Source organism: Colletotrichum acutatum, assembly GCF_030867785.1.
Source record: "Colletotrichum acutatum strain CBS 112980 chromosome Unknown BDZ83scaffold_119, whole genome shotgun sequence".
Lineage (NCBI taxonomy): Eukaryota > Fungi > Ascomycota > Sordariomycetes > Glomerellales > Glomerellaceae > Colletotrichum > Colletotrichum acutatum.
In genome coordinates, this window is record NW_026849113.1 from 1 (window position 1) to 24,762 (window position 24,762).

General features: G+C 53.9%; 9 protein-coding genes across 9 annotated transcripts; 3 read left to right on the top strand and 6 right to left on the bottom strand.

The window, feature by feature from the left end:
• Positions 1 to 625: 625 nt before the first annotated feature.
• BDZ83DRAFT_587763 (uncharacterized protein) lies at positions 626 to 2,230 on the top strand (the record flags this gene model as incomplete). Its single annotated transcript, XM_060506074.1, has 1 exon — positions 626 to 2,230. The coding sequence occupies one exon, from the start codon at positions 626 to 628 to the stop codon at positions 2,228 to 2,230; it is 1,605 nt and encodes a 534-aa protein (XP_060360383.1).
• A 547-nt stretch (positions 2,231 to 2,777) lies between these two features.
• Positions 2,778 to 4,264, bottom strand: BDZ83DRAFT_587827 (uncharacterized protein; the record flags this gene model as incomplete). Its single annotated transcript, XM_060506077.1, has 2 exons — positions 2,778 to 4,086; positions 4,173 to 4,264. The coding sequence occupies 2 exons, from the start codon at positions 4,262 to 4,264 to the stop codon at positions 2,778 to 2,780; spliced, it is 1,401 nt and encodes a 466-aa protein (XP_060360384.1).
• Positions 4,265 to 5,173: 909 nt separating this feature from the next.
• Positions 5,174 to 8,136, top strand: BDZ83DRAFT_761738 (Rec8 like protein-domain-containing protein; the record flags this gene model as incomplete). Its single annotated transcript, XM_060515194.1, has 6 exons — positions 5,174 to 5,185; positions 5,253 to 5,270; positions 5,333 to 5,398; positions 5,923 to 6,023; positions 6,075 to 6,356; positions 6,402 to 8,136. 6 exons carry the CDS (start codon positions 5,174 to 5,176, stop codon positions 8,134 to 8,136), a joined length of 2,214 nt encoding a protein of 737 aa, XP_060360385.1.
• A 371-nt stretch (positions 8,137 to 8,507) lies between these two features.
• On the bottom strand, positions 8,508 to 10,505 carry BDZ83DRAFT_635293 (rab protein geranylgeranyltransferase component A). The gene is made up of 3 exons (XM_060509157.1): positions 10,360 to 10,505; positions 9,119 to 10,242; positions 8,508 to 8,917 (listed from the first exon to the last, which is right to left on the bottom strand). The coding sequence occupies exons 1-3, from the start codon at positions 10,431 to 10,433 to the stop codon at positions 8,577 to 8,579; spliced, it is 1,539 nt and encodes a 512-aa protein (XP_060360386.1). The 5' UTR covers positions 10,434 to 10,505; the 3' UTR covers positions 8,508 to 8,576.
• A 172-nt stretch (positions 10,506 to 10,677) lies between these two features.
• Positions 10,678 to 12,078, bottom strand: BDZ83DRAFT_635300 (uncharacterized protein). The gene is made up of 2 exons (XM_060509158.1): positions 11,456 to 12,078; positions 10,678 to 11,376 (listed from the first exon to the last, which is right to left on the bottom strand). The coding sequence occupies exons 1-2, from the start codon at positions 11,763 to 11,765 to the stop codon at positions 11,168 to 11,170; spliced, it is 519 nt and encodes a 172-aa protein (XP_060360387.1). The 5' UTR covers positions 11,766 to 12,078; the 3' UTR covers positions 10,678 to 11,167.
• BDZ83DRAFT_635301 (exosome complex exonuclease RRP43) lies at positions 12,079 to 13,279 on the bottom strand. The gene has a single exon (XM_060509159.1). It carries the CDS (start codon positions 13,175 to 13,177, stop codon positions 12,140 to 12,142), a length of 1,038 nt encoding a protein of 345 aa, XP_060360388.1. The 5' UTR covers positions 13,178 to 13,279; the 3' UTR covers positions 12,079 to 12,139.
• A 140-nt stretch (positions 13,280 to 13,419) lies between these two features.
• Positions 13,420 to 15,131, bottom strand: BDZ83DRAFT_46457 (Alpha/Beta hydrolase protein). The gene is made up of 2 exons (XM_060503250.1): positions 14,535 to 15,131; positions 13,420 to 14,465 (listed from the first exon to the last, which is right to left on the bottom strand). The coding sequence occupies exons 1-2, from the start codon at positions 14,780 to 14,782 to the stop codon at positions 13,658 to 13,660; spliced, it is 1,056 nt and encodes a 351-aa protein (XP_060360389.1). The 5' UTR covers positions 14,783 to 15,131; the 3' UTR covers positions 13,420 to 13,657.
• A 1,234-nt stretch (positions 15,132 to 16,365) lies between these two features.
• BDZ83DRAFT_587793 (proline rich protein 5MeD) lies at positions 16,366 to 17,001 on the bottom strand (the record flags this gene model as incomplete). The annotated part of the gene is made up of 1 exon (XM_060506076.1): positions 16,366 to 17,001. A coding segment is annotated over one exon (636 nt), but the record flags the coding sequence as incomplete, so codon positions are not given.
• Positions 17,002 to 21,031: 4,030 nt separating this feature from the next.
• Positions 21,032 to 22,946, top strand: BDZ83DRAFT_756165 (uncharacterized protein; the record flags this gene model as incomplete). Its single annotated transcript, XM_060514708.1, has 3 exons — positions 21,032 to 21,131; positions 21,201 to 22,846; positions 22,896 to 22,946. The coding sequence occupies 3 exons, from the start codon at positions 21,032 to 21,034 to the stop codon at positions 22,944 to 22,946; spliced, it is 1,797 nt and encodes a 598-aa protein (XP_060360391.1).
• Between the last annotated feature and the right edge of the window lie 1,816 nt (positions 22,947 to 24,762).

Consider the following 24,762-nt stretch of genomic DNA (forward strand, 5'->3'; position numbering starts at 1 on the left):
CCCCCGAATCACAAGGTCTCCCAGCGCCATGGGCCCCCATGGACATTCAAAAGACGCCAGCCTAGATGCGCTAGATGCGCCAGATGCCCCAATCCTGAGCCAGCCGGAACCCTCCCAAGTTCCAACGGGTGTTGACCTTGTGCTGTCCATCCTGGGAAGCTGCAGCTTGCATCTGCATCCAGCAGCAACCCGGGCAGCAGCGGCGTTCGTCTTGCGTTTCTCCAAAAAATATCTCCAACCACAACTTTTCCATTTCTTTCCTTTTTTTCCACTTCCATTATCTTCATCGTCCCGGTGGGAGCCCTTCTCATCGCAAGCTCTCGAATTTCTTATTCTGGACCTTCACCGGGCCCCTTGAGCATGTCATTGTCCGCACTGGCGTTGTACAGACCACGATAAACAAACCAAAGCCCACAACTCCACGTCCAGTCGCACACCCCGGCACATAGCAACCCCGAAGCCCCGAGATCTTCCTCCCCTCCTAGAGATACCATACTCCCCGCAGCTGTTTGCTATCACCAACAGGAAAGAAAAGAAAAGAAAAGAAACGAAACGAAACCGCACCCAGACGGCGAAACGGAGAAAGGTCACCGCAAAACTTCCAGAAGCTCCAAGCCCAACGACAATGGCCACGCAAGGCGCGCCAGGCGACTCTCGCCCCATAACCCCAACGCCCTCACAACTCCCGCCGGTCCCCGCGTCGCCAGTCTACTCCCTCGCCTCGACCGCGAACCCGCTCTCCTCATACCACCTGCCCCTCCCGCCACCACCGCAACCCGTCCACGCCGTCCTCACAAAGTCCGACCTCGAGTCCTCCCAGACGGCCTACACCGACCTCATCCAGTCCGCAAAGGCCTACCGTATCGCCCTCGCCTCCCTCTCCACCGCCGCCTCCGCCTTCGGCTCTGCACTAGAATCCTGCGCAAGGCTCAAAGAAGCCCGCGCAGAGTCCCTATCGGGCGGCATAAACGGCCTCTCTGGAGGCGGAGGAGGCGGCGGCGGCGGAGGCCTGTTATCAGCGAGCTTCACGGCCGGCGGACCAAAGGGATCCTGCACCGCTGACCTGCTCCTCTCCGCCTCGGGCGTCCACCACCTCGTCGCGAACCACCAGCAGATCCTCTCCGAGACCGTCTACCGCGACTTCGAGGTCCCTTTACTCCACGAGCTAGACCAATGGCGGCAGCGCGTCGACGACGAAGAGGAGGCCTACGTGCGCGAGGTCAAGGCCCGCAACGCCGAGATCAGGAAGCTGGAAAAGGAAGGGCTGAAGCTGCACAAGCAGCGGAGGCGCGATGTGGGCAAGTTCAGAGCGCACCTGGTGGACTTGACCACGAGGCTTGACGGGTTGACGTCCCTGCACGGGGAGCACGCGCGGACGCTGCTGCGGGAGAGCCAGGATACCAGCGGGCGGATCCTCGAGTCTTCGTGTAGTCTTGTGCGCGCCGAGGTCGACATATTCGAGTCGCTTGCGCGCAAGGGGTGGAGCGGCGGCGGGCTGGACGAGTTGTTGGAAAAAGGCGCGGATCTGTTTGCCAGCGACGAGGTCGGCGATCACTCTGGGCTGGGAAGCGTTATTGGAGGTGGTGTAGGCGGTGGCGGCGGGTCGGCTGAGACGGCCAAGCTGTTTAGCATTCTCCCGCCCAAGAGTATCCTCGCGGACGCGGCGTCAGATATGACGAGGCGAGGGGGTCACGCGCGGGGTGATAGTCTGTTGAGTGATCCGGAGCGGTACCAGAGTCTCGCTGCTGCTGCGGGAGGACCGTCGCCTGGTTTTGGCGGGGACGATAACGATACGGATAGCATCTTTTCCGAGACGAATTTCAACCGATCCAGGGGCGTGAGGCCGTTTTCACCCCAGCCTATCCGGCGACACGCTACCGACGTTACCTTTGATAGCTTGGGGGTCGGCTTGAGCGAGGGATCAAGGGGCGAGGAGGATAAGAGCCCGGAGGACGAGGTGGAACAGAGGCGGCATGATGTGCTCAAGGAGGAAGACGAAGGAGAGACTCTCGGGGAGAGGCCCAACTGGGGCGACGAGCCGGAACCGGTTGATTCCAAGAGTCCTACCGAAAGAGGAGAAGAACAAGAAGAGGGCGAGTCTGCGGCGTTGCTTGGAGACGCTGCCGTCGTGGAAGATACCACAGAGCAAGATGAGGTGGCAATCGCGAGCGGGTCGGAGGAGAGAGGGCGGCCTGGACGGTGGTGGAGTGTGAATGAAGACGACGCCTAGATGTTTGTTTTTCCTGTTCGAGTTTTCGGTGGTTGCTCTGCTCGGATTTTTGATGGCGGCGGAAAAAGACTCATGATTCATTTTTGTTATACCCATTTTAGAGGCGGCGTTGTTCATTTTCCTACAATTACCTTACTCGATAGATGGAGGGGACGGAGGTTCCTCTCTCATTATCCCCTTTGGCGCTTTGCATAGATACATAGTCTGTTATACATATTCTGGTTTACAAAGCCTCCTTTCACACAATCCTCATGGTCAACTGTTTAAATCTGGACATGTGATGATTCTTTGCCTGAGCCTCTCAAATTTCTTGTCTCGGTACTTGGTCTCTGACCGAACCTTGCTTCTGCTCGCCCAATCTATGAACTATAAACAAAGTAGTTATGCGCGTGGTATTCGTATAGAACATGAAACTTTTTTTAAACCCCGCCCGTTTACCAGCCCCTTTCCAAACGCCGTCCATCTCGCCCGTCAAGTTAAAACCCCACAAGCCCCCTTTATTGAAAATTCTCACTCGTCCCCAAATCCATGGTCCGAACGAACACCTTTAGTCGTCCTTGTCGGCGCTCATAATCTCGCCGCCAAAGAGCCCAAACGTAGAGTCGAGCCAGCAAATCACCTTCCAGTACAAGCTGGCGCGGTTCCAGTCAAAGTCGCCGTTGTCGGTGCGCGGCACCTCGTTGCCAATCATGGAGCCGCTGAACCACTTCAAAAAGGGCACCATGTTGACCAGCCTCTGGGTGTAGCTCTGCTGCGGCAGCAAGGCCTGCTCGGCGGGGAGGAGCTTAGCCTTGCGCGCGGTGGGGATGCGTCGGCAGAAGAGGCTGTCTTCGGTGGTCGTCGTGGCGGTGGTCAGCGCTGACTGTTGCTGCGAAAAGGGGTCTGCGGTCACCGTCGCGGATGAGTTTGTCGCGTTGGAGATTGTGGCCGTCTCGATCGTGTTGGAGGAGGTGAGGGATGTGGGCGGGGAGAGATCGCTCATGGAGCGGGCGTTGGGGAGGGCAAAGGGGTTGCCGCCGGTGGGCTTGTTGGACGACGCGGTGCGGTGCTTGCTGCGCGGCGTTCGGTGGGTGCCGAAGCTGCCTGCGGGGACGGACTGTGAGCGGCCCAGATCATCATGGCTGGGGACGAGGGAGTCGACGTCTGGGATGGGCTCGTCGCGGGCGGGTTGGTGGCCGTGGTAGGGTTCCGCGTAGACGAGGTAGCCCAGCACGCGCTGGGGGCTGGCGTAGACGGCGGCATCGGCGGCGTCTGCGGACTCGAAAGTGACCTTGATCCAGTGCTCGCCGCCGTCGGCGCGGTTCACCTTTGCGCGCTCCTCAGGCGTGAGGCCCCGTCGGCGGGTGAAGGCAGGGTCGCGAAGCTCCGACTTGTAGCGGCGCTGCTCAAGAGGCGGTTCGCGGGGATAGTCCTCGCAGATGAGGCCGGCGAGCTGCTCGTAGTGGGAGATCGCGGCGTATTGTTGCGACGGGGAGCGGTAGCCGCGGAGGATGACTTCGGTTGGGACGTGACGGGTTACGCGGGGCTCGGCGGTGGCGGTGGGCGCGTCGTCGGCTGCAAGGAGGGGCGGCTGCGAGAGGCCAGAAGTCTTGCGCTGGGGTGCGGCGTTGGCGCCGGAGGCGGAGGAAGGATTCGTCGCGCCGCTGCCCGATGTCGATGAGGGCGCCAAGTTGGAGCTGGAAGTTGTGGCTTGGGAGGAGATCCAGTCGCCAAAGATCTTGTCGGCGGCTGCTACTGTTGGGTTTTCGCGACGGCCTGCGGGAGTTCCTGTTCTCGAGCGCGAGCGGCGTGTTGATTTTCCAAAAGATCCAGTCTCTGCTACGCCACGGCGGCGGGCGCCAGGAAGGCCTTCTTGTCTAAGGGGAGGAAAGTCTGTGTTAGCGGCATGTCATTGCGCGTGGCATTGAGCTTGCAGTCGAGCGCGGTTGGGTTTGAGACGTACTGTGGGAAAACCATGGCGTAAGGGCGTTTGATGCCGTCGTCTCCAATGTAAAGCTCTTCGTCGGGAACATTGTGAAGAATAAGGGGCGCCATCGTGTTGTTGGTATTAGGAGGATGCTGCCTCGTCGAGTAATAGGGTCCGGGGTAGCTGTCGCAGAGGCGGCGGTAAAGGAGCTTCGACGTGCTTCGAGGCAGGCAAACACAATCGATCGCACTCTAACTCGGACGCAAGGAGGTAAAGTAGACTGAAAAAAGGAGTATGTGGTGGCCGCCGAGGTGCTGTTGTGCCTTTGGCTCTGGGTGGACAAAGAAAGTGCCTTACTGTGGTCGACTTCACATGGCCCGTGGTGATGATTTTACAATGCGAAAAGGCACCCAGGCCTGACCCAGCAACGACCCTGCGGAATATCAGCCTGCCGACTTCCGGGTGCACTGGAACCCGCTTCCTGTCGGGTCTTGCAGGGGTCTCAGGATCTGTGCACACTGGAGGGTCTGTCCGACGCTTATGTCATCTATTGTCCAATCGAAACCTCAAGTCTTAACCACAGGATGAATTATTCGCGATCTCACAAAGTACTTGGCTAATAAGACCATGTTTGGCCATTGCCATTGAGCTTGATCTATGGAAAAGCCCATTCATATCTGTATGCTCATTTTTAGCAACTAGAAGCGTATCGAAGTTTAGGAGTTTAATACAAAAACAATCTTATTCAAGACTTCAACTTTTTTAATCAAGTCTGCCTCTGTTACGGCCCTCCTGGATCGCATTATCACACTCTCTTCCAATTGAGACGTTATGTTGTGAATTGAAAATACCCTAATTAAGAAGAAAAGCTTGACTTCTGAGTACGAGTACCTGGGAGGAAACCCAGTTCAGCAGTCCCCAAAGCACAAATTTCTCCTCAATCTTGGATATCTCCCTCTGTCAGACCTTGGTCGAGTAGAAGTGCCACGCTATCAATACCCTAGTCTAACTCGGTTTGGTGTTACTTGCTTCCCGAGATGTCAAAAGCTGTAAGCACCTACCAAGTCTACCTTGTGTCGCGAAAGAATCTAGCTATGACTTCGAGATGATGCCTAGGCATGGCAATTGGGTAAGGTAGGTAAATTCTGACGTAACAAAATGGATAACGAAGGCGAGCGACGGACTGCCGTGACTAGTATATCGATCATTTCAATAATTCAGGCAGGTCTAACGATCAACTACATCATCCCGCCAAGTTCCCAGTAAGAACCGAGTGTTCTTAGTGCCCCCCCCCCCTGACTTCCTACCGAGCCTGTAGGGCAGAGCATCCAACATGTTATTAGGATACCTTGGGAATGATGTTTGGGACGGAGTGGTGTTTGGAACAGAAGGCTTGAGCCAGCCACCTCAGTCCGAATTAATCGAACTGCGCCTACCTGCCTTCATCTGAGGTAGGTAGGTGCTCATTGGTCAACGTGCCTTCTAAAAGTTGGGAAGCTATTGACACGGCAGGAACACTTGGATAAGGCCGAGACAACAATGCTTGCATACGGCAGGCACCTTCCTGCCTGCCTCATCCGTCTACCCGCCACGACGCGACTGCTTGTTTTTTCTCTATGCCGTTCCTTCTTCTCTCTTCCACTCTCACTCACTCACTTCCATTCCACATTCACATCACAAAGACCGCACCAACCTCCTGCTTTCTGCCAGGTCTAGTTGTCTCGAAGCTTCAAACCCCCGCCACGACGGCGTTGATCTCTTGTGTAGAAACCACCATGTTCTACAGCCACGAGAGTTGGTCATTTCAGTCTTACATCGGATCTCGCCTGTCACTAACACCATACAGTCCTCACCAGCCGCCAGTTTGGCGTCGCCACCATCTGGTGAGTAAGATCTTGTCCGTATGAAACATTCTTTATGCTTACTTCTTATCTCCAGGGTCATTGCCACCATTGGTCCTCGTGGCGCTGGTACTCACAAAAAGGTGTCGCGTCGGGCTATCGAAGATGTTGATATTCGGAAAGCCTGCGAGAAGATCATTCAGCCGGGAGCGCCCATCTCACTCCGTCTACAGAGCAATCTTCTCTACGGCGTATCCCGTGTCTACTCATCTCAGTGTAAATACATGCTCACCGATACAGAGAAGGTTCAGACGACGATGAGAACCTTCCTCAGACTCATTGCCAATAACGAGACTGATACTAAAGCCGGAAGAGCAAGGTATGTTCACCGAGAATCCCTTAACACATTCACTAACTTTGTCAGGCGTGAGCAGATTACCTTAAGCGACGACCCGGGTTTCGTTCCGACGAGTGTTATGCCCTACTTCACCATTGACGACGACGGTAATCCCTGCTTCGTTGCTGGAAGTCAGCCGTCTTCGGGCTCCAGAAATAAGTCGCAGTCGCAGCTCAGTCCGTTTCCCGATCCCATTGACTTCCTTGACGACAGCGACCACGGAAATTCGCCGTTTCATCTCGACTTTTCCCAGTCGCCAGATATCCCGGACTTCCGCCTGCCTTCCCCTTTCGCACAAAGCTCTGCGCAGAAAACGCTCCTTCCTCGATCTCGGGACGATATGGAACTCGACATGAATGCAGACCCGTTCGGAGCTCTGGACGACTTCGACAACTTTGGTGGTGTTGAGCTAGCCATTGATGAAAACGGGGCAGTCATACTGGACGAGGACGAGCTTGAGTTACCTGAGCTTGCAGGGATCAATATGTGCGATGTCGACTTTCCAATGCAGCAAGACCAGGCTGCAGCCGAGCATCAAGTTGCTGGCGATATCCACGCTGTCGACGCTCAACATGCCGTGCCCTTGCTCGGAAGCGACCCTCTTCCGCATTTGAGAGATGCCCCATTAGTCCCTGAAGCCTCCCGGGGAGCTCAGAGCGATCAAGCAGTTGCTCCTGCTAACAAGCGTCGCCGCATTCTAAAGCTAGATAACGGCACGCAACTCTCCCGTTCAACTCTCAAATCATGGCAGGGTGACTACCTCGATAACACAGAAAGAGCGACCAAAAGACGCAGGGGCAACGCCAACCAAGCCAAAGAGAATGCCTATTTCTTTCTTTTTGGGAAGGGTATTGGAGGCGTGGGTACCTATGGGGTTGACTTCCCCTTAGCTCAGATGTTCGCGGGCAATGGCCTGCGTGATATCATTTACGGCCCGCCCACAGAAGAGGAACGCGAGGCTCAAACACCTTCCCCTAGAGGCCGTCGGAGACGAGCAGGCGAGGCATTTGGAGAGGACGGCGATGAACATGTAGACCGAAACATTCGGCCTAGGCTCAATGAAACACCGCACCAAGGCCGCTCTATGGATGATGACACTGGCTTCGACATGGCATTCGGGGACGATTCGATGCCCGAGATGGGCATGGAAGCTGGCCAGCCCATGCGCGACAACCATTCATCCTCCATGATGCCATGGGCCCAAACCCCTTCGGTAGGCAGAGGCTCTTCAGTTGCCAGCCACAGTGCTCAGCGGCATGAAAACGCTAGCCGCCAGAAGTCTGCCAGTATTCGCGGAAGCAGCATGCCACCCTTCGAGCCCCTCCATGATGCGCAGCACACAGAGGAATTCGACGCCTTTCCCTTCGACATGCCGGCGTCACAGGACTTGGCTTCTGAAGGTCTTGACCCACCCGAGATCCTGATTACTGCCCAGCAGAAAGGTGAGAACGACTCTCAATGGATGCGGTCGATGCTCGACACTGCAAGCGCAGAGTTCCTGCAATGGACCGAGGAAGAAGCCAAGAAGACGGGCCAGATCAAGGAGGGAGATGCGAAGAAGAACCGCCGATGGGTTGAATTTGACGATCTCATCGAGCCCGAAAAGCAGAATCACGTTGTCGCGGCCCAGGCGTTCTATCATGTTCTGGCTCTGGCGACCAAGGACGCCATTACAGTCGAGCAGCATGTCGCGGACCTGCAGCCCTTCGGACGTATTCGAATTGGAGTTGACATGACGGCGCACATCAACAGCGAGGAGTGACGACTGAACGGCGTATTTAAAGATCGATTTTACGACACGACATAACGAGATGGTGGAGCGGCAAATGCTGCAAGGTGCTTGGAAGTAAGAATCGGGGAGAATCTGTTTGCTTGAAAAGTTTCGTTCGGGAGGGAGGTTCATTTGACATTTTCTGCGTTTTTGATTTTCGTCTTTACGTTGCGACACATTTGATTTTCCGGATCAGGATGAAGGGGGTTCGTCTCGGAGTGAGAAGACAATTCCAGTCATCTGCGGACCAAGGTATCGGTCGGATGGAGAATTTGGGAACTCAGAATTGCTATCTCGGGGAATCGGGATCACATACGGGCAGAAGATTTGCTAGACATCACACACACATTAGCTACATTCACCAGAAAAGTTCTTGAAATCGAAGTTGTCATCGAGGTTCATTATTACGTGCACTCATTTGAAAAGCTAGACTACTCGTAGACATCCTCCTCATCGCCAACACCTTCCCGATCTTCAAACTTCATGTAGACAATGTCGGAATCCTCAGCCGCCGAACCCATGACTTTCGTCCAAGCATCCTTCACTGGCTCCAGAGCTGTGTCGCTGAAGGCGAGATCGAGCGGCAGGCTGGGAAGGACGTCTGACGCGTCTGCGGAATCTGACGCAGCCGCAAGTGCCTGTTGGTACGCGACCTTGTAGATCGCCTCAGGCTTGTCTTCGCCATCACCGAGGGCGGAAAGCAACAACGCCAAAGCCTTTTCCAGAGCCTCGGCTGAAGTTGGTGTCAGTGGAGTGACAAAGTAGAGAACGCCTAAACAGTGACCTGGTTAGTCATGTGACCAAACAATACAAGGTAGTTGCAAGCCAAAGTGATAAAAAAGTGTACAATCAGTTCCACAGAAGTTTACGTCAAAGCAAAGCTCAGGCAATGTAGATAAGTTTTTTTCTGAAATCATCATGTGTACGATGGAGGGCTCGTGACAGGGGGAAGTGGGAAGTTGATGGAACTTACTCTGACCAGTTGGACACTCCCCAGTCTCGCTTGAGTGAGCAAAGACGTAAATGGGGAATGGTGATGCAACGTCGGCAATGGAGGTGGCCGGAAATGCAATGACTGCTACAGCTGGTGTAGGTGATCCTTCGACAACAGCCTCGAATAAAGACGAGAGCGGCGAGTTCACGACCGCCGTCAGCCTACTCACGCGCTGGCCGACAGAGGCAACCTCTTCAGCGCCGCGAATCAACGTCCGGGATTTCACCATGACGTCGCTGGTCAAGTCGACCTCGAAGCGGGCGCCATCTTCCTGGGCTTCATTGAACTGGCGCGTAGCTTTTGTGCCCGTGCCCAACATGTAGACTGCGCCACCGACTGCGCAAGCGCGGCAACCGACTTGCGCGATCTCAGAGAGGCCGCCCCATTTGGGGTACACAGCAGCGAAGCCTGGCCCAAAGGCGCCCATTGAAGAGAGGTGCCTGTGGATAGCTGCCAAGCCGTCTTTTGTCGAAACCTTGCCGTCCAGGCTTAGGGTAAGCGTGACAACGTAGCTCTGCAGAGCGGCGTCCAGCTTGAAGTCAGACGAAAGGAACTCCGACAGAGGCTTGTCGGCATGTGAAGCCCATATGCCCTTGTTGTCCTCCGAGTTGTAGTCGAAGACGAACTTGAGGAACTTCATCAGCGACCGCTTCGCCCTTGCGGGGATCGCGGTCGTAGAGAAGACCGCCTCGCGAGTCGAAGGGATCGGCACAAGGCTCGGTTTCCCAGCTTCGGTCCCGCTACTGGCAGCTGGTGGGGTGTATATGAAGAATGACCCGACGGCGAGAAACTCGATCTGTCGGAACGCGCGCGATGATACGAGCTGCTTCACGAGCTCTGAGCGAGTGTGTATGATCTGTGGTGCGAGGGCGAGGGAGTAGGCTCTCGGGAAAGAGAGTAATGGCCCGGAGCCCGTCGCTACCTCGGGCTTGCTCACAGCCGCCGACGAGAAGACGCGCGATGATCCGGTGGCATCGTCGGTGGGCGCCGCGTTCGCAGTAGCCCACTCTTCAATCTCTTGTAAACTGAAGGCGGCTTCGGGGCCGCCATAGTACTCGTTGGGGTCGAGGTGCAAGATTTGCTTCCCTGACCGCGAGAGGGCTCTTCACGGCCAAGCGAGACTGCGTCAGTCAGATCGAGGCTTTTTCAAGAAACAACGATGCCGAAAGACGACGAGTTGGGCTGGGAATGGAAAAAGAGAGGCCAGGAAAAGAGCTTACAAGGCTAGCAGCGACTGCTGCAGGCCAGTGCCGTGGAGTATGACATCCCACGTCTGCTCGGCCAGCGATTCCATGGTGTTGGAAAGTGTAGGGTCGAAGGAAGAGCGAGGAGGGAAAATTTGCGTAGAAGTCGAGAGCTGAGGTTGGAACCTGGAAGATTGACGATGGGGCTCTATGGTGGGGAACCTGGAAAATGGAGGCTGAAATGTGTGAAAGCCGAAGCGGGCACTGTATTTCGGCACTGTAGCTGGCTCGCCTAAAATTTCATCGCGAGGAAAGCGCGACTTTCTTTAGTTTTTCCTTCCTTCATCATCCGCTCGGTAACCAAGCCGCGAGTCAACATTCAGTAGATTTGAGGCTCATGAGGGCCTTTCATTAGGCTTCCTCGGCGCCGGGCGGTAGAAGGAATTTCCCTAGTATCTACTGCCTTGGAATAAAGTCTGAAAAGGTGGCTCGAATTGTGGAATACATATCTTCACCGCGGCACGCTTACTGTGTGTTCTGTGTTTCGCAGACTTTGGCTCGATCCTTGTGGGACATGACGGAGCTCTGTTTTCTTTGCTAAGTTGATTCTATGAACCAAAACAAGCAAACCAGACTGCCGTCAATTCCTACCGATTGTTTCCTGTCTGCTAGTGAAAACCTGGTGTGACCTAGTCTGATGCCTCGTAACAATTCCTGGCGCACTCTGCAACACCTTATTCAGGTACCGACGACTCTGTGTAATCAAGCAGACCTATGCCCCCAAAAATTTAATGCCCTTGTGGTATCATAATCATGTCTCGTTATCGTGTTGTCGGGTGTGCCCTTAGTTGTCGGAAGAGTCCTCGCTGGTGTCGACACCAGGGACCAAGGCGACGTGCTTGCCCTCGACGCATCCCTTGCTGGCGCCACGCTGGCTGTTGCAGCAGTCGACGATGCACATGGCCTCCTCGTTGGAAGTGAACTCTTCGCCGGCCTTGTCAAGATCCGCGAACCAGACCTCGTGTTCATTCTCGCACTCGAGAAGCCACTTGCCTGTCGCGTCGAACGCAGTCCGTCAACATACTTTCACTCCACAATGGACAGAAAATGTTTCGGTTGGATCCCAACTTACCATAGTGAGACTGGCAAGACTCGTTGGTGTTCTCCTTCTCGACGAAGGGCAGCTCGCACAGCTCGCACATCTTGATGTTGCGCTTCACAGTCTTGGGGAGCGGCTGGGCCCAACTCTTGTTGGACAAGGAGGCGCGGGTAGACAGGCGGCGCTTGGCGGCGGCGGCGGCCTCCGACTGCTTCTTGTCGTCGAGATAGTCGAGGACGCTCTTGACGTGGTAGTGGGTATCGGTGAAGCTGCAGACAGCCTTGAGGATCTGGACGAGTTCCTCCTTCGAGGCGTCCTGGATTCGAGAATGAAGATTGGCCATGGCTGGATGATGATGCTCGGTGTTTCTGAAGTAAAATTCCCAGAAAGTGGTGATGGTTTTTTTTCCCCCCAAGTGATGCAGATTTTGCAAGGTGATGTGAAGAAAGAGGCTTGGCAGCTTCAGAAGGTCGTGTCAGAAAAAAGATAATGGAAGTTGATGGGCTTAAGTAGGTATGCGCTTTCGTCTTCACCCGGGCCTCACTAAAGGCGGCTGGTGGGTGAAAGGCGGCTGGGTCATCAAAGCTCACGATAGGGGGGATCGAATGCCACCATTGGACGGGTAGAGCATAGCCTGAGGATATACCAGAGGGAACAGCTTCCTTTCCCTAAACGTTTTGGATTTTCATGCCTTCCTTTTGGTGGGTATCATTATCTTCATGCCATGGCCTTGTAAAACTGCTCCCATCTCCGCTCCGCAACGCCCACAAACTCCCGTATGAGCTGCGGCTGCAGTACCGTTCCTCCGTGCTTTGATATCGCCAATACCTTCGTCTCTCCCTCACTTCGGTCCACTACTGCCGTTACCTCTTCATCACATAGACTCTCCTCCAACCTGTCCGGGTCGACCAGAGTCCAGAACTTGCCGGCAGCAGGCCGATCCGTCGTCTCCTTTCCTGTGAAGACGCCAGCTGTGCAGGCGATAGGGAAGCCGTGCAACGTCAGGGGTTTGGGGTTCTCTCGGGAGCAGACGACCATCTCGCGGTCTGCGTCCCATCGTGCGACGGGGATCTTTGTGTCGCGAAGGGCGGCCAGGATAGCAGCCCAGGCAATGTCGAAGGGGTTGCCGTCGAACGAGATGAAGAAGATGTCAATGTATAGAACCCAGTACGCCATGACAACCTTTTCACCCTCAGACTTCTCTTCGTCATCGTCCTCGTCCATCTTGTCATCTCCATCATCGCCCTCCGTCTCGGCCTTCTCGGCAGGGCGGGTGTACCATATTCTCAGGTCCTCCGGGCCGACGAGGTTGGAGGAATGCAGCAATGAGTAAACTCTCGTGCTCAGGGTCTGCGCCAGTGTTGTGGGAGGTACGCCGGGGAGGAACTGCGGTGCGCAGCCGGTGGCGAGCTCGATGTTGGGGACGAGCAAATCGTAGTCCTTCAGCTCCGAGCTTGGCTTGCCGTTTTCATTGTCGAGATTCGCAGCGGTGCGGAAGTTGGGGATGTCGGAGGCGAGAAGTGTCTCGGCGCGGACACCACAAATGACGGTTGTGTCACCCGTGCGGACCACAGCGCTTCCGTTGGCATGGGTCAAGCTGGAGGTGTTGACATTGGGAATTCGGGCTTCGTTGGGTGCTCGGCCGTTGCTTCTGGCGGCGTTGGCGGGGGCCGGAGGCTGTAGGTTTGCGAGGAGGAAGGGATGAGGGGAGAGCTTGGCGAACGTATCGCGGGGGAGGCCCTTAGAGGTAGCCATTGTCGTGATGTTTGTCGGAACAACGGGAAAGCAGAGAATCCTCTCAATTGAAGCGCAAACGACCTGGAGGATGGCCTTGGGCTTGTCTGAGGTGGGATGAAGTGAGAGCTGGAAATTTTGAGTGGAGTCGGAGGTCGGCGTCAGTGGCTCCGGTGGGGTTCAACTAAGGTAGGTACCTAGGTAGCGCTGCCAGCGTTCCAGGCCCTGTCCGGGCTGCAGTGAACGGATGGTCCCTTCCTGCAGCTCTACTGCATCATCGCACATCCCTCACCCCGCCATACTTTTCCTTGCAGTGTCGACTACTTCAGGACATGAGGTCGATCGGATGATGGCGTTCAACTCTCACAGCGGCACGTTCTGGAAATTCAACTGTACAATGGTAATATTCTTCTATTATATGCTGATTTCCATAATCATACGCATCGTTGTCCGTGCCATGCGACTCCCAGGCAAGGCCCTCCTCCACCGACATGTCACCGATCACAGCAACGCCAGAGCGCTTCCAGCCGTGACATTGACACCGAGACTCAGGTTGCCCAATACTGAGCTGCTCAGCCAGTTGCCAACATAACCGTTCACATCCTCGGGCTTCTCCCACATGACCCAATGCGTACCGTTCACCTCGCCTCTTGACAAGCTGTCGAAGTACGTCTCCATACCGGTGGACAAGATGGGAGGCAGCGCCGAGTCAAGCGAACCGCCAATGTACAGCGCAGGCTGCGAGTACTTGGCCGTATACGCGGTAGCGTTGCTGGGAATGAGCGCAAGCTCGTCCTGCCAGTTGAGCTCGCCGGTGCGGTACCAGTTGAGCGTCCTGTTAAAGGGGTCGCTGCCGGCATAGTTCTCTACGTAGTAATCGAGCTCCTCCTCGCCCAGCAGCGGCGTGTCCGTCGTTACGCCGTCGAGAAGGTCAAAGTCGAAGCCGGCGCCACTGGAATTGAAGGCTGATGCGCCGCTGGGCAGCCTGACGCCGTAGATGGTGTTCAGGATCTGGCGGACGCGGGTGGCGTTTTGGACGTCGCCGAGGCCAATGTAGTCCTGGACGGCGTCGGTGCGGAACTGCAGCTGGTAGTGCAGCGTAGGCAGCGCGGTGGCCTGGTCGACGTAGGCCCGACGGGGAGGTGCGAAGGGGGTGCTGATAACGAAGAATGCCGAGATCAGCTCCGGGTGCCAGAGGGCTGCGCGGTAGACGACCGCTCCGCCCCAGTCGTGGCCGCCCAGGATGATGCGCGAGAGGCCGAGGTGACTGGCAAGGGTGGCGATGTCATCAGAGGCACGCTTGAATGTGCTGGTTGAGTTGGTCAGTCCTTGCCAAGCTTCCCTCGTTGAGGCAAAGTGTTTGGTGCAAGAGGCTTACTAGTAGTTGACGTCGGCGGGAGCATCAGTACCTCCGTAACCCATCATGTCCGGAGCAATGACCCGGAGGCCCTTGGACAGGAGGTAAGGGATCTGGTTGCGCCATCCCAGGGACATATCGGGCCACCCGTGGATGAGGAAGATTGTGCCTACCACCTTACCCGCCGGCTCGGCGTGGATGTAGTTGTACTCGACGCCATTGATAGTGGCAGTCTGGTACTCGAACCCAAATTTGGTGACGGCGCTCATCTTGACTCCAGATCTAGCAAAAAGAACGAATGTCGAAAACGAATGTGAATGCTCTCAGCGATGGCACTGAAGAGACAAAAGAGAAACCAAAAAAGCGAGCGAGGAACCCCCGCCGACTATGTAGTTCTTCAGTCGTTCGTCCTGAGCCTCGGCTGCCGGCAGTGTAACGGTCAATCCGCGGTGGAGACCCCATGTAAGTCTCCTCCGGGTCCTACCCAATCTGAACGGCGAACCCCCTTTTTTTCCTCCTCTTTTGGCATCTTGGCGATTTGCGCAGTGGAGAGGGCATAGGCAAACAATGCTATATATGGCGTGACATCCGGTGAACCCGGTGTGATATAATTTTGGTTGGTATGACTGACTCTCAACTAACGGGCCAGAATACTGAGGATGGGGGAGGCAGAAAAAAACCAAGTTGTTATGCGGGACCGGCGACGTCAGAGTTCGTAGCGACCGTGGATGTTTAGCCAAGCCTGATTTACAGCGCAAAGCGTCATTTTTCACAGTTTTTAGTTGGCTTGGGGATGCATTTCAAGCAATCTAAGGCGGCCTGGGATCCCTTGCAATCCCTGTGATGAGTAACTACTGATAGAATACGATCATCTAGTGCCAAATCGGTGCCAAAATTAGCATGGGTCTTGACTCGGTGGAACTTTGGGAGACTTCAAGGCCAGCACTACCAAGTTGAAGCTTAACTGATGGTGGTCTGTGATATAACCCTAAAGTCTATATCAGCAACCCGGGATGGTGAATCTGGGGATCATTTACAGCTAGTATGCAGTCGCACTGATCACTTTGGTTCGCGACAACACAAGTTGCGGGCCTACCTTCCACCCTTAAACCTCGAAGCGAGGGTTTCTGTGGAAAACACCCTCTCTCAATCTTTTATTTTCGAAAGCACATGCGGAAGGGCTGATTCTTCTACTCGTCTCTCTAATCAACTAGTAAGGTATCTACATTCGTCAATTAGCATATACGGGAGTTGCGCCTAGCCACGCCGATATTGATCTCCCACATGAGTTAGATCACTTCATCACAGGAACCGTACAACTTTAGATAGCTATTCGAGCATATACAAACAGGTATAAGTGTAAGGCGGTGATGCCTGGAGATGAATAATATCTGCTTATCTCTTGCTAAAGCCTGTCACCGGCCTGAGCCTTCCAAGCGAGACACATTAGTCTTCCCTGCGACTGACATTGTCGATCACATGCTCATTGTTGGGTCTCACAAACTTGGCGCTATGTGCAACTATAGGTGGCTTGGTTGCTTCGGCTGGCTCTGTCGGCACCAAGTTTCACTTATACCACTGGATACGCTGCGACAATGGAAACTTCGACATCGCAATGTCTCGATGTTGACTCTTGGGAGCTGGCAGTCCTAAGCGGCTTGATGTGAGATAATTCTTCCAGAAAATTTGACATTATCTATTAGTTCGTTATCGAATTCATCTTGGTGAACTACCATTTTCAATAGACTCTCAAAAATCACATCATACGCTGACACGGTACTTGGTTAAATATTCCAAAAGGCATTGCAAAAACAAAGGAGAAACTAACGACCAGGGACATCTCAGGCCACAGTTAGCCAGTGACAACGATGGCGCCGGAATCCAGACATCTGGCGCCATCGTTTCGACTGCTGACTGGTGCATCCTTCAATCTCAGTGGGTTTGAAGAGCCATCAACAGCGATGCGCCAAATCTGCCCACTGCCGTTTTCCACCGCAAAGAGGTAGCCATCTGTGGTTGCGTAGCTAGCACCCCAGAAAGGCACCGTAGTCCCAGTTGCTCCTGTGAGGTTGCCCAAGTTGCGAACCACTGTGAATGCGTGGGTAGTCCGGCTCCACCGCAACAAGTAAGCAACTTGATTGCTCACGCCGACGGACCATAGATCCCCGCCTCCGACGCCAGGAACGACAGTCCAGTCACCGATGGTGTAGCCACCGGTACCGCTGAGCTTGCCACTATTGACAAGACCTCCGTAATTTGCGGTGCCAGGAGCGAAGTTGTACTGATAGAAGTCGGCGCCACCAGTGGAGATCCAGTACTGGCCATTCTCATCGATGTCGCCCGAGTTGAACAGGCCGGTTGTGAGCTTGCTGACCGTAGCGACATACGTACCCGTGCCGTTGGCCAGGATGCGGATGATTTTGAAGTCGGTGGCGGCCTCGTTCTGGGAGATCCCATAGAGGTAGTCCTCTCTTGCGTTGTAGCCCAAAGCGTTGATGTTGCGAGCTGAGTCGCCGCCTATGTTGTCGGCAATTTGAGTTCGCTCTCCAGTAGCCAGGTTCAGTGAGAACAGGGTCAGGGACTGAATCAGAAAACCGGTCGTGGGACACGAAAATGCGGGACCTTGTGTGGCCGAGGCGACGACTCTGGATGAGGTCGACGAAGTGCTCGTACTACTGCTGCTCGAGCTGGAAGAGCTGCTTGTCGACGTAGTACTTCGGGAAGAAGACGAGCTTGAACTTGAGCTGGAAGTTGAGCTTGCAGAGGAGGTACTGCTAGCCCGTGAGGATGAGGATGAGCTCGATGAGGTGGACGATGAAGTCGAGCCTGGTGTGTTTGTTGTGGTTGCCGATGTGGGTGTGCTGCTTGAGCTCGAGCTAGTCGACGCCAGAGTGTTTGCCTGAACACTAACGCTGCTCGACGTAGATGAAGTTGTCGAAGAAGACGACGACGATCTTGTCAAGGTCGAGAACGTGGAAGCGCTCGACGAAGTTAACAATGTGTTGAGCGCAGCGCTGGCGGAAGAGCTTGAAGAGGAGCTCGAGGAAGAGCTTGTAGACGACGTAGAAGATGACGAGGTTATTGCTGTGCTCGATGAAGAGCTGGTAGAGCTTGAAAAGAATGTAGAAGACGTCGAGGTTCTCGTGGTTGATGTTGATGAACTTGTAGTTGACGCCAAGCTCGCGGCGTTGACAGTGACGCTCGAGGATGAGGTGCTTGAAAGGATGCTGCTCGAGCTATTACTACTACTCGTGGAAGCACTGCTACTCATCGCGCTAGTGCTGCTGCTGCTTGTACCGCTTGTTGTGGGAATCAGAGTTGCGGGGTTTACTGTGACACTAGTAGATGGATACGAAGAGGTACTGGATATACTGCTGGTAGTAGAAATACTGGTAGTAGAGCTGGTGGCAGAACTGCTAGTAGTGGCACTGCTGGATGTGGAGACCAGGCTTGCTTGGTTCGCCGTGGGTGAAGCAGTAGAGCTACTCGAAGAACCACTCGAAGATCTGCTTGAAGTGCTGCTTAGAGATATCGTGCTAGATATCGAGCTTCTGGTCGTCGGGCCGCTTGTTGAGGTGCTCGTTGTGGAGCTTGTTGTAGATAATAGGGTGGCTGCGTTGACCGTCACACTCGAAGAAGTGGCAGACGAGCTGAGAGCTGAGCTACTAGATGATGGGCTGGTAGTAGTGCCACTGCTAGTGGATACCGAGATCGAAGAGCTGGCAGAGGTGGGAGATGTTGAGCTGGTGGAAGAGCTACTGCTTGTAGACGTACTGCTAGTAGTGGACACGAATGAGGCTGCTTCAACCGTCGGACTCGATGAAGTTGACGGGAACGATGTGGTTTCTACGGAAGAGCTACCCGTTGCACTTGGTGAGGAGCTTGTTGCTGCCCTGAAAGATGAAGATGAGACTGTCGGAAGACTGATCGTAGAAGCGCTGCTGGTCGTTGACAGGAGCGTGGCTGCATTGGCTGTTGGGCTGGATGAAGAAGACAAAGAAGGAGAAGAAGAAGACGTGCTAGACTGAATACTAGCAGTAATTGTACTACTGCTAGTAGAGGTGACTGTAGATAAGCTTGCCGACGAGCTGAAAGAGGGTGGAAAGCTGCTTGCGGAGCTGCTCGAAGGTGCCGCTGTTGAACTGGTGCTTGGTGACAGTAACGTAGCTGGATTGACTGTTGCGCTGATGGAAGAAGTTGTACTGGGCACCGTACTACTGGTAGCGGAGCCTACGTTGGACGTTAAACCCGAGGACGACGACGGGCTGTTAGCCGAGGTGCTTGAAGATGACCCTGCTGCGCTGCTTGTCGTCGGGAGCAGTGTGGCGGCGTTAAAAGTTGGACTGGCAGATGCAAAGCTGCTAAGCGAGCTACTACTAGACGCAGTACCGCTGGAAGTGGAGCTTGAGCTGACTGCAGAGCTAGAAGATTGAGAAGGACTGCTACTGGGACTGCTCGAAGATGGCCCTGTTGTACTACTGCTTGTGGGAAGTAGCGTGGCGGCGTTCGCCGTTGGGCTGGCTGACGATGAGGTACTTGGGGTGATTGACGAGGAGCTGCTGGGTGGCGTTGAAATACTGGTGGACATAGATGCAGATGAGGCAGGACTAGAAGAGGTGCCTGCTGATAATGAAGTGCTTTGAGAGCTGATGGAAGAACTGACTGAAGAGCTGCTCGTCGAAGCGCTAGAAGCCGTAGGTACCAATGTGGCGGGGTTGACAGACACGCTGGAAGAAGTAGAGTCAGTAGACGATGGGATGGGTGGCGATAAGACAGTTGACGATGAGCTGCCGAGAAGGCTGCTTGAAGATGACGTCGGCTGGGAAACAGGGCTGCTTGTCGATGAGGTGGGAGAAGTCCAAATCAAGCTAGAGGAACTGAAGCTCTGGCCCGCTGAGGTACTAATGGATGTTGGAAGCAACGTAGCAGCATTCGGGGTCGGAGTTGTGGAGGAAGAATTGCTTGACAAGAGGCTGGATGTGATCTGCGTCGATGATATGTCTGCGGTCGCCGATGAGCTCTGAGTTGTGCTGAATAGTCTTGAGGGCGAAGTCGACGACGAGGTCACATCGAAGCTAGTACTTGAGCTCAAAGTTGACGTTGAAGAACCACTTAAGGTAGTCGGTAGCAAGGTAGCCTGGTTAGCCGAAATTCTTGAAGACGTGGGCGTTGGCGAGGTATTCGTTATAGTTGATGAGCTTGAACTTTGACTCGCGCTAGAAGAATCCGAAGAAGTGAATGCGGTCGAGCTGGTAGTTGATCCCGAAGCCGATGTCGAAGAAGCACTAGTGGTGGTCGGCAGTAAGGAGGCCTGATTGACTGTGGTACTCGACGATACGGAGCTGCCCAGAGAGGAGGTCGAGGATGTGCTTGCGACGCTTGCGGTCGCGAAAGTGCTGGGAGAACCGACGGAGCTTGAAGTAGACGACTCAGTTGTGCTTGTGGTTGACGACGACGACGGAGTCAATGATGTCGACAACAAAGATGCGGGATCGACACTCAGGCTCGATGTGGATGCAATAACAGTAGAAGAAGCACTTGAAAGGCTACCCGAACTGCTCTGGAAGAGTTGGCTGGCACTACTACTTGAGGTCGGCGAAGATAGTATTGTCGATCCAGACGAAGACAGTGATGTTGAACCTGATAAAAGGAGCTCTGAGCTAGATGAGGCGCTCGTTGAGGACACATTCGTGGTCGGGGGTAAGGTATTATTTTCCGCTGTGTTGGCTGTAGTTGACGATGTGATACTGGAGATACTTGAAGATGGTCCTGAGGGGCTGCTTGAGCTGACACTGGAAGGTGTGTTTGAAGCCGACATGGAAGACACACTACTAGTCGACGCAGAAGTGCTAGCTGAAGTCGACGATGGCTGAGAAGTTGAGGTCGACGGAAGCGAGTCTGAGCTAGAAGACGAGCTCGTCGAAGCGGCACTCGTGCTTAACAGCAAAGTATTTGGCTCGACAGCATCAGTCGTACTTGTAGAAGTGGCGCTGGCGCCAGTAGAAGATGTACTTGGGAGTGGCTCGGAGGTCGAAGAGCTTGAGAATATCGAGCTCGACAACCCTGGCGAGAGGTCAGTGGATGTTGACTTGGAAGTCGAGGGTGTCGCATTTGGAGTTGTCTCAACGTAGACTGTGCCTGGCTGTTCATCTTGCGGTTGCACGATGCTGACAGTAGTTGCACCACCGCTCAGAGGATTGGTCCCACTGTATGGGCGAGTGACAGTGACAAATTGTGCTCGTCTTCCAACGACTATAGTGCCAGCGTGAGTACCGCTTGGACCGATTGAAGCAATGATAGTTGAGTCTGGCGAGTCTGAAGCTGTGAGGAAAATGGTCGTGTAAATATATGTTACGGATGGAGTGGTAGCAGGCTCGGAGGCGGAGCTGGATGAAAGCGTAGAGGAAGCTAATGATGACGAGGAGAAGGTCGGAGTGCTCATCGACGAAGACTCTGATGTAGGCAGCGACGTATCTTGACCGGCTGGTGAAATCGAAGACGTAGATGGAGTAATTGAAATGGACGTCGAGCCAGATGAGCTTGAGGAAGTCGCTTCCGGCGCGATCGAGGACGAAGGATCTGTGGACGTGCTCATTGGAGATGGCTCCGAAGTGGGCAGTAGCGTTGCTTGATCGACCGTTGGGCTTGAAGATGCTGACGAGGTAGACGAGGTGACTGACAAATCAGATGGGGTCGAAGGAGTGACTTCTGGCGCAGTCGCGGAGGTCGACGACGACGAAGATGTTGGCGAGGAGGTGCTTGTAGTGCTCGCCGACGATGAGTTGGACAGAGTAGCTGAAGTTTCTGCATCGCTTGTCGCACTGGAGGATCCAGGGGTGAAAGAAGCAGAAGATGAGGCTAGACTCGAGCTTGAAGTTGTGATTGTGGTTCCGGCGGTTGAGCTGATGGTGGATGTCGATAAGCTTGAGGAAGATGACTCCGAACTGGAAACCAAACTCGCTGTATCAACCGATGGGGGGCTCGAAGATAGTGACGGCCCGGTTGAGGTTGATGACGAGGAAAGTGATGAACTAGACGTAGCCTCGACTGAGCTTTCGGAACTGGATTCGGATGAAGAGCTTCGATCCGAACTTGACGAGGAAAGAAAAGACGTCACACCAGTAGTCGGCGATTCTGTGGACGTCGAGACAAGACTAGAGGGGTCAATCGTTGGAGATGAAGATGGAGACGTAGACGTGGTAACGGATGAGGATATAGATGTTAAGGATGCGGCTCCATCGGAGCTTGATTGGGGAGTTGAAGAAGTTGTTATGACAGTTGAAGTACTGGTCGGTGAGGATGCGGAAGATCCGGTGGAAATAGCGGTAGAGCTCGATGACAATAGGGGATCACTCTTTGAAGAGTCTGAAGTCGTCAAACTTGAGAGTAGGGTTGTGGGGTCGACCGTGAACGAAGAAGACTCAAAGCTACTTGTGGATGTGCTAGTAGAGGAAAGTGTTGGTGTGATTGTAATTTCTTCAGAGCTTGCTTGCGAGCTCACTGAAGTTGATTCAGTGACCGGAATGCTAATTGTAACTGAAGAAGAAGGTTCCGTGGAGCTGATAGTAGGCGTAGCCGTAGAGCTTGAAGACGACATCAAGACGCTCTCAGAGGTGCTTGATGCACTTTCAGTCAAAGTGCTCTGCGAGGTGGACAGTAGGCTATCCGGGCTGATTGTAGGGCTGGGCGAAGCCGCAGTAGTGCTGGAAACCTCTGAAGAGGAGGAGACAACATCTGATGTTGAACTGACGGAAGCCGCAGTAATGGTACTGGAACTGGTAGGAGAGCCAGAAGAAGTATCCAAAGCGTCCGAAGTTGTAGATGGATTTACTTTCGCAGACGACTGTGGAGTTGACGAGGACGTTCCAAGTATAACAGTGGAACTCGAGCCTTGCTCCGTAGATGGGCTTGATGATGTAGACAGCAGACCGCTCGGATCAACTCTCACAGTCGAAGACGAAGAGTCAGCCAAAGAGCCCTCGGACGTAGTGGCTGTGGTCTCCACCGTTAGACTGCTTGAAGTTGACTGCGGCAAGGTTGATGTTGGCGTTGGCGTCGATGAACCTGCTCCGTCGGAGGTCGAAGAACTGATATCCTCACTCGTTGGAAGGCCAGTTGAGGAAGGTAGCGTACTAAGATTGACGGTAACGATTGAACTTGAGGTAATGAAATCAGAGCCCACGCTACTCAGGGTACTTGAAGAGTCCGTAGCTGACGAGGACGCGATGATGGCGATGGACGATAATGGATCAGACGTAGCAGTCGAGCTCGGTCCAGACGGAACTCCTGATGAGCTGCTCAACTCGAAAGATGAGGAATTTGTCTCTGTACCTGTAGGTGAAGATACGATAGACGTTGGTAGCAAGGTATTGATCTCGGCAGTCGCCTGAGTGCTGGAAGAAGACGACGACTCCTCAACAGAGCTTGAGGTAAGCTGAGAGTTGGGTTCTAAGGTTGAGGTACTCAGCACAGAAGAGCTATCAGTTTTACCCGAGGACACTGATGGTATTATTGTAGAGTCGCTAGACGTTGACAGCAAGGTGGTGACCTCTAATGTACTCTGAGTGCTTGGGGACGAGGACGAGGATGAATCTACAGAAGACATCGATATCAATGATGGGCTCGGGCTTGAAGTCGAAATGCTCGTTGCAGCAAAAGTTTCACTCGAAGAGGTACTGGTGGAGTTTGGAAGTAAGGTGTCAGACTCAAGCGTCATTGCTGTACTCGCGGCTGACGACGACAATTCCGCCGAGGAGCTGGTCGAGGTTTCATCCGCAGAATCGGTTGTCGAGGTGACAGTGGTGGCTGAGCTAGGAGTAGACGTCGCAGATGGCGATTGCGGGTTACTGCTGGTTGTAGACCCTGAGTCAAATGGTGATGTTGGACCGAGAAGAGCAGAGTCGCTAGATGAGGTACCCGATGTGTTGCTTTCCACGCCAGGTAAGAAACTACTAGATGTACTAGTAGGCAACAGGGTATCGAGGCCAATAGTTTCCAAGGAGCTTGAAGACAACAGAGATGATGAAGAGGTTGATGTTGGGGTAGATTCAGTGACCAAGGTGCTTGAAGTGTTTGACGCTTCGCCCGATGATGCATTGACAGATGATGTTTCTTGACCATCTAAGCTAGTTGTGAACGAAGTTGGAGAAGCTACGGGGTCTGTGAAATCACTTGATGATAATGCTAATGTTGATGTTGATGAAGAAATCTCGGGAGATAAGCGGCTTGTTGTTGTTGGCCCTTCTGTCCTCGACACAGAGGTAGAACTTGGTAGTAGTGTATCAGGGTTTACTGTGAACGTGTCACTCGAAGAAGTCGAAGATTCAGTAAAAATCTCTAATGATGAAGAGACAGTAGACAGAAGTGAGCTACTGGAGGATGCAGAAGAAATTCCCACGTCGGAGGAAGTTGACGAAGTCGAGGTGGCTGGAGTTGTGAAGGCGTCAGGGGAGTCTGTAGATATTGACGTGGTAGAAGATGCCCCTGATGTTGCTGAGGTTGATGGAGGATCGGCATAGACGATGGTACCAAGAACTGTTCCGCTGCCCGGGTATGTGGCGATTGGGATAGGTTCCGTAATGAGTGAAGTGCCCGAATACGCAACTCTAGCCACTGCGTAGCGAGCGGCAAAGACGACGGTGCCTTTAGCTGTTCCGGAAGGCGCAACTGTACTAATGGCAGACGGAATGATGTAGGAGTCGCCTTCGGTGTAGATCAATGTCGAAGTGGCATAGAAAGATGCTGGAATAGCCAAAATAACAGTGCCTGGAGACCCGTTCGTTGGCTGGATAGTGCTCAATGGGAGAGGCTCGGATAATGAAGACGGACCGGTATAAATGAGTTGCGAGGTGACGTAAGAAGCAGCGTCCGCTGATGCTGACGTGGTGGAGAATTGGGAAGTCTTGGAAGGAATTGAAGCGGCTGCTGTGAGATCGCTGCTTGTAGAATCCGAAGAAAAGGAGGCAATCGTATCAGTGCTAGTTGACAGGAGAGAATAGGAACTATCTGTCAGCGAGCTATCTGATGTACTCGGAGTGTCACCAGTGGAGGTAGTAATCTCGAGAGAAATACTGGCTGTCTCGGAAGCAAGACTGGAAGAAGCTGCCAAAGAAATCTCAGTGTTTGTAGTCAAACGGGTGGTTTCCGTAATTGGGCCGCTGAACGCTGAGGTAGTGTCATCTGCCGTATTGGACGAGCCAAACGTGGAGCTGAGATTGGTGGTAGATATCAGAGAAGCAAGCGCTGTGGA

Bases quoted from the DNA above. Each gene is read 5' to 3' on its own strand.
- BDZ83DRAFT_635301 (XM_060509159.1), bottom strand. From the start codon at position 13,177: ATGGCTACCTCTAAGGGCCTCCCCCGCGATACGTTCGCCAAGCTCTCC.
- BDZ83DRAFT_635293 (XM_060509157.1), bottom strand. From the start codon at position 10,433: ATGGAATCGCTGGCCGAGCAGACGTGGGATGTCATACTCCACGGCACT. The intron at 10,243-10,359 runs GTAAGCTCTTTT...TTGGCCGTGAAG, and splicing joins CAGCAGTCGCTGCTAGCCTT to AGCCCTCTCGCGGTCAGGGA. The intron at 8,918-9,118 runs GTAAGTTCCATC...GTCACTGTTTAG, and splicing joins GGAGTGTCCAACTGGTCAGA to GCGTTCTCTACTTTGTCACT.
- BDZ83DRAFT_46457 (XM_060503250.1), bottom strand. From the start codon at position 14,782: ATGAGCGCCGTCACCAAATTTGGGTTCGAGTACCAGACTGCCACTATC. The intron at 14,466-14,534 runs GTAAGCCTCTTG...CAACTCAACCAG, and splicing joins CCCGCCGACGTCAACTACTA to CACATTCAAGCGTGCCTCTG.
- BDZ83DRAFT_635300 (XM_060509158.1), bottom strand. From the start codon at position 11,765: ATGGCCAATCTTCATTCTCGAATCCAGGACGCCTCGAAGGAGGAACTC. The intron at 11,377-11,455 runs GTAAGTTGGGAT...TCGACGCGACAG, and splicing joins GTCTTGCCAGTCTCACTATG to GCAAGTGGCTTCTCGAGTGC.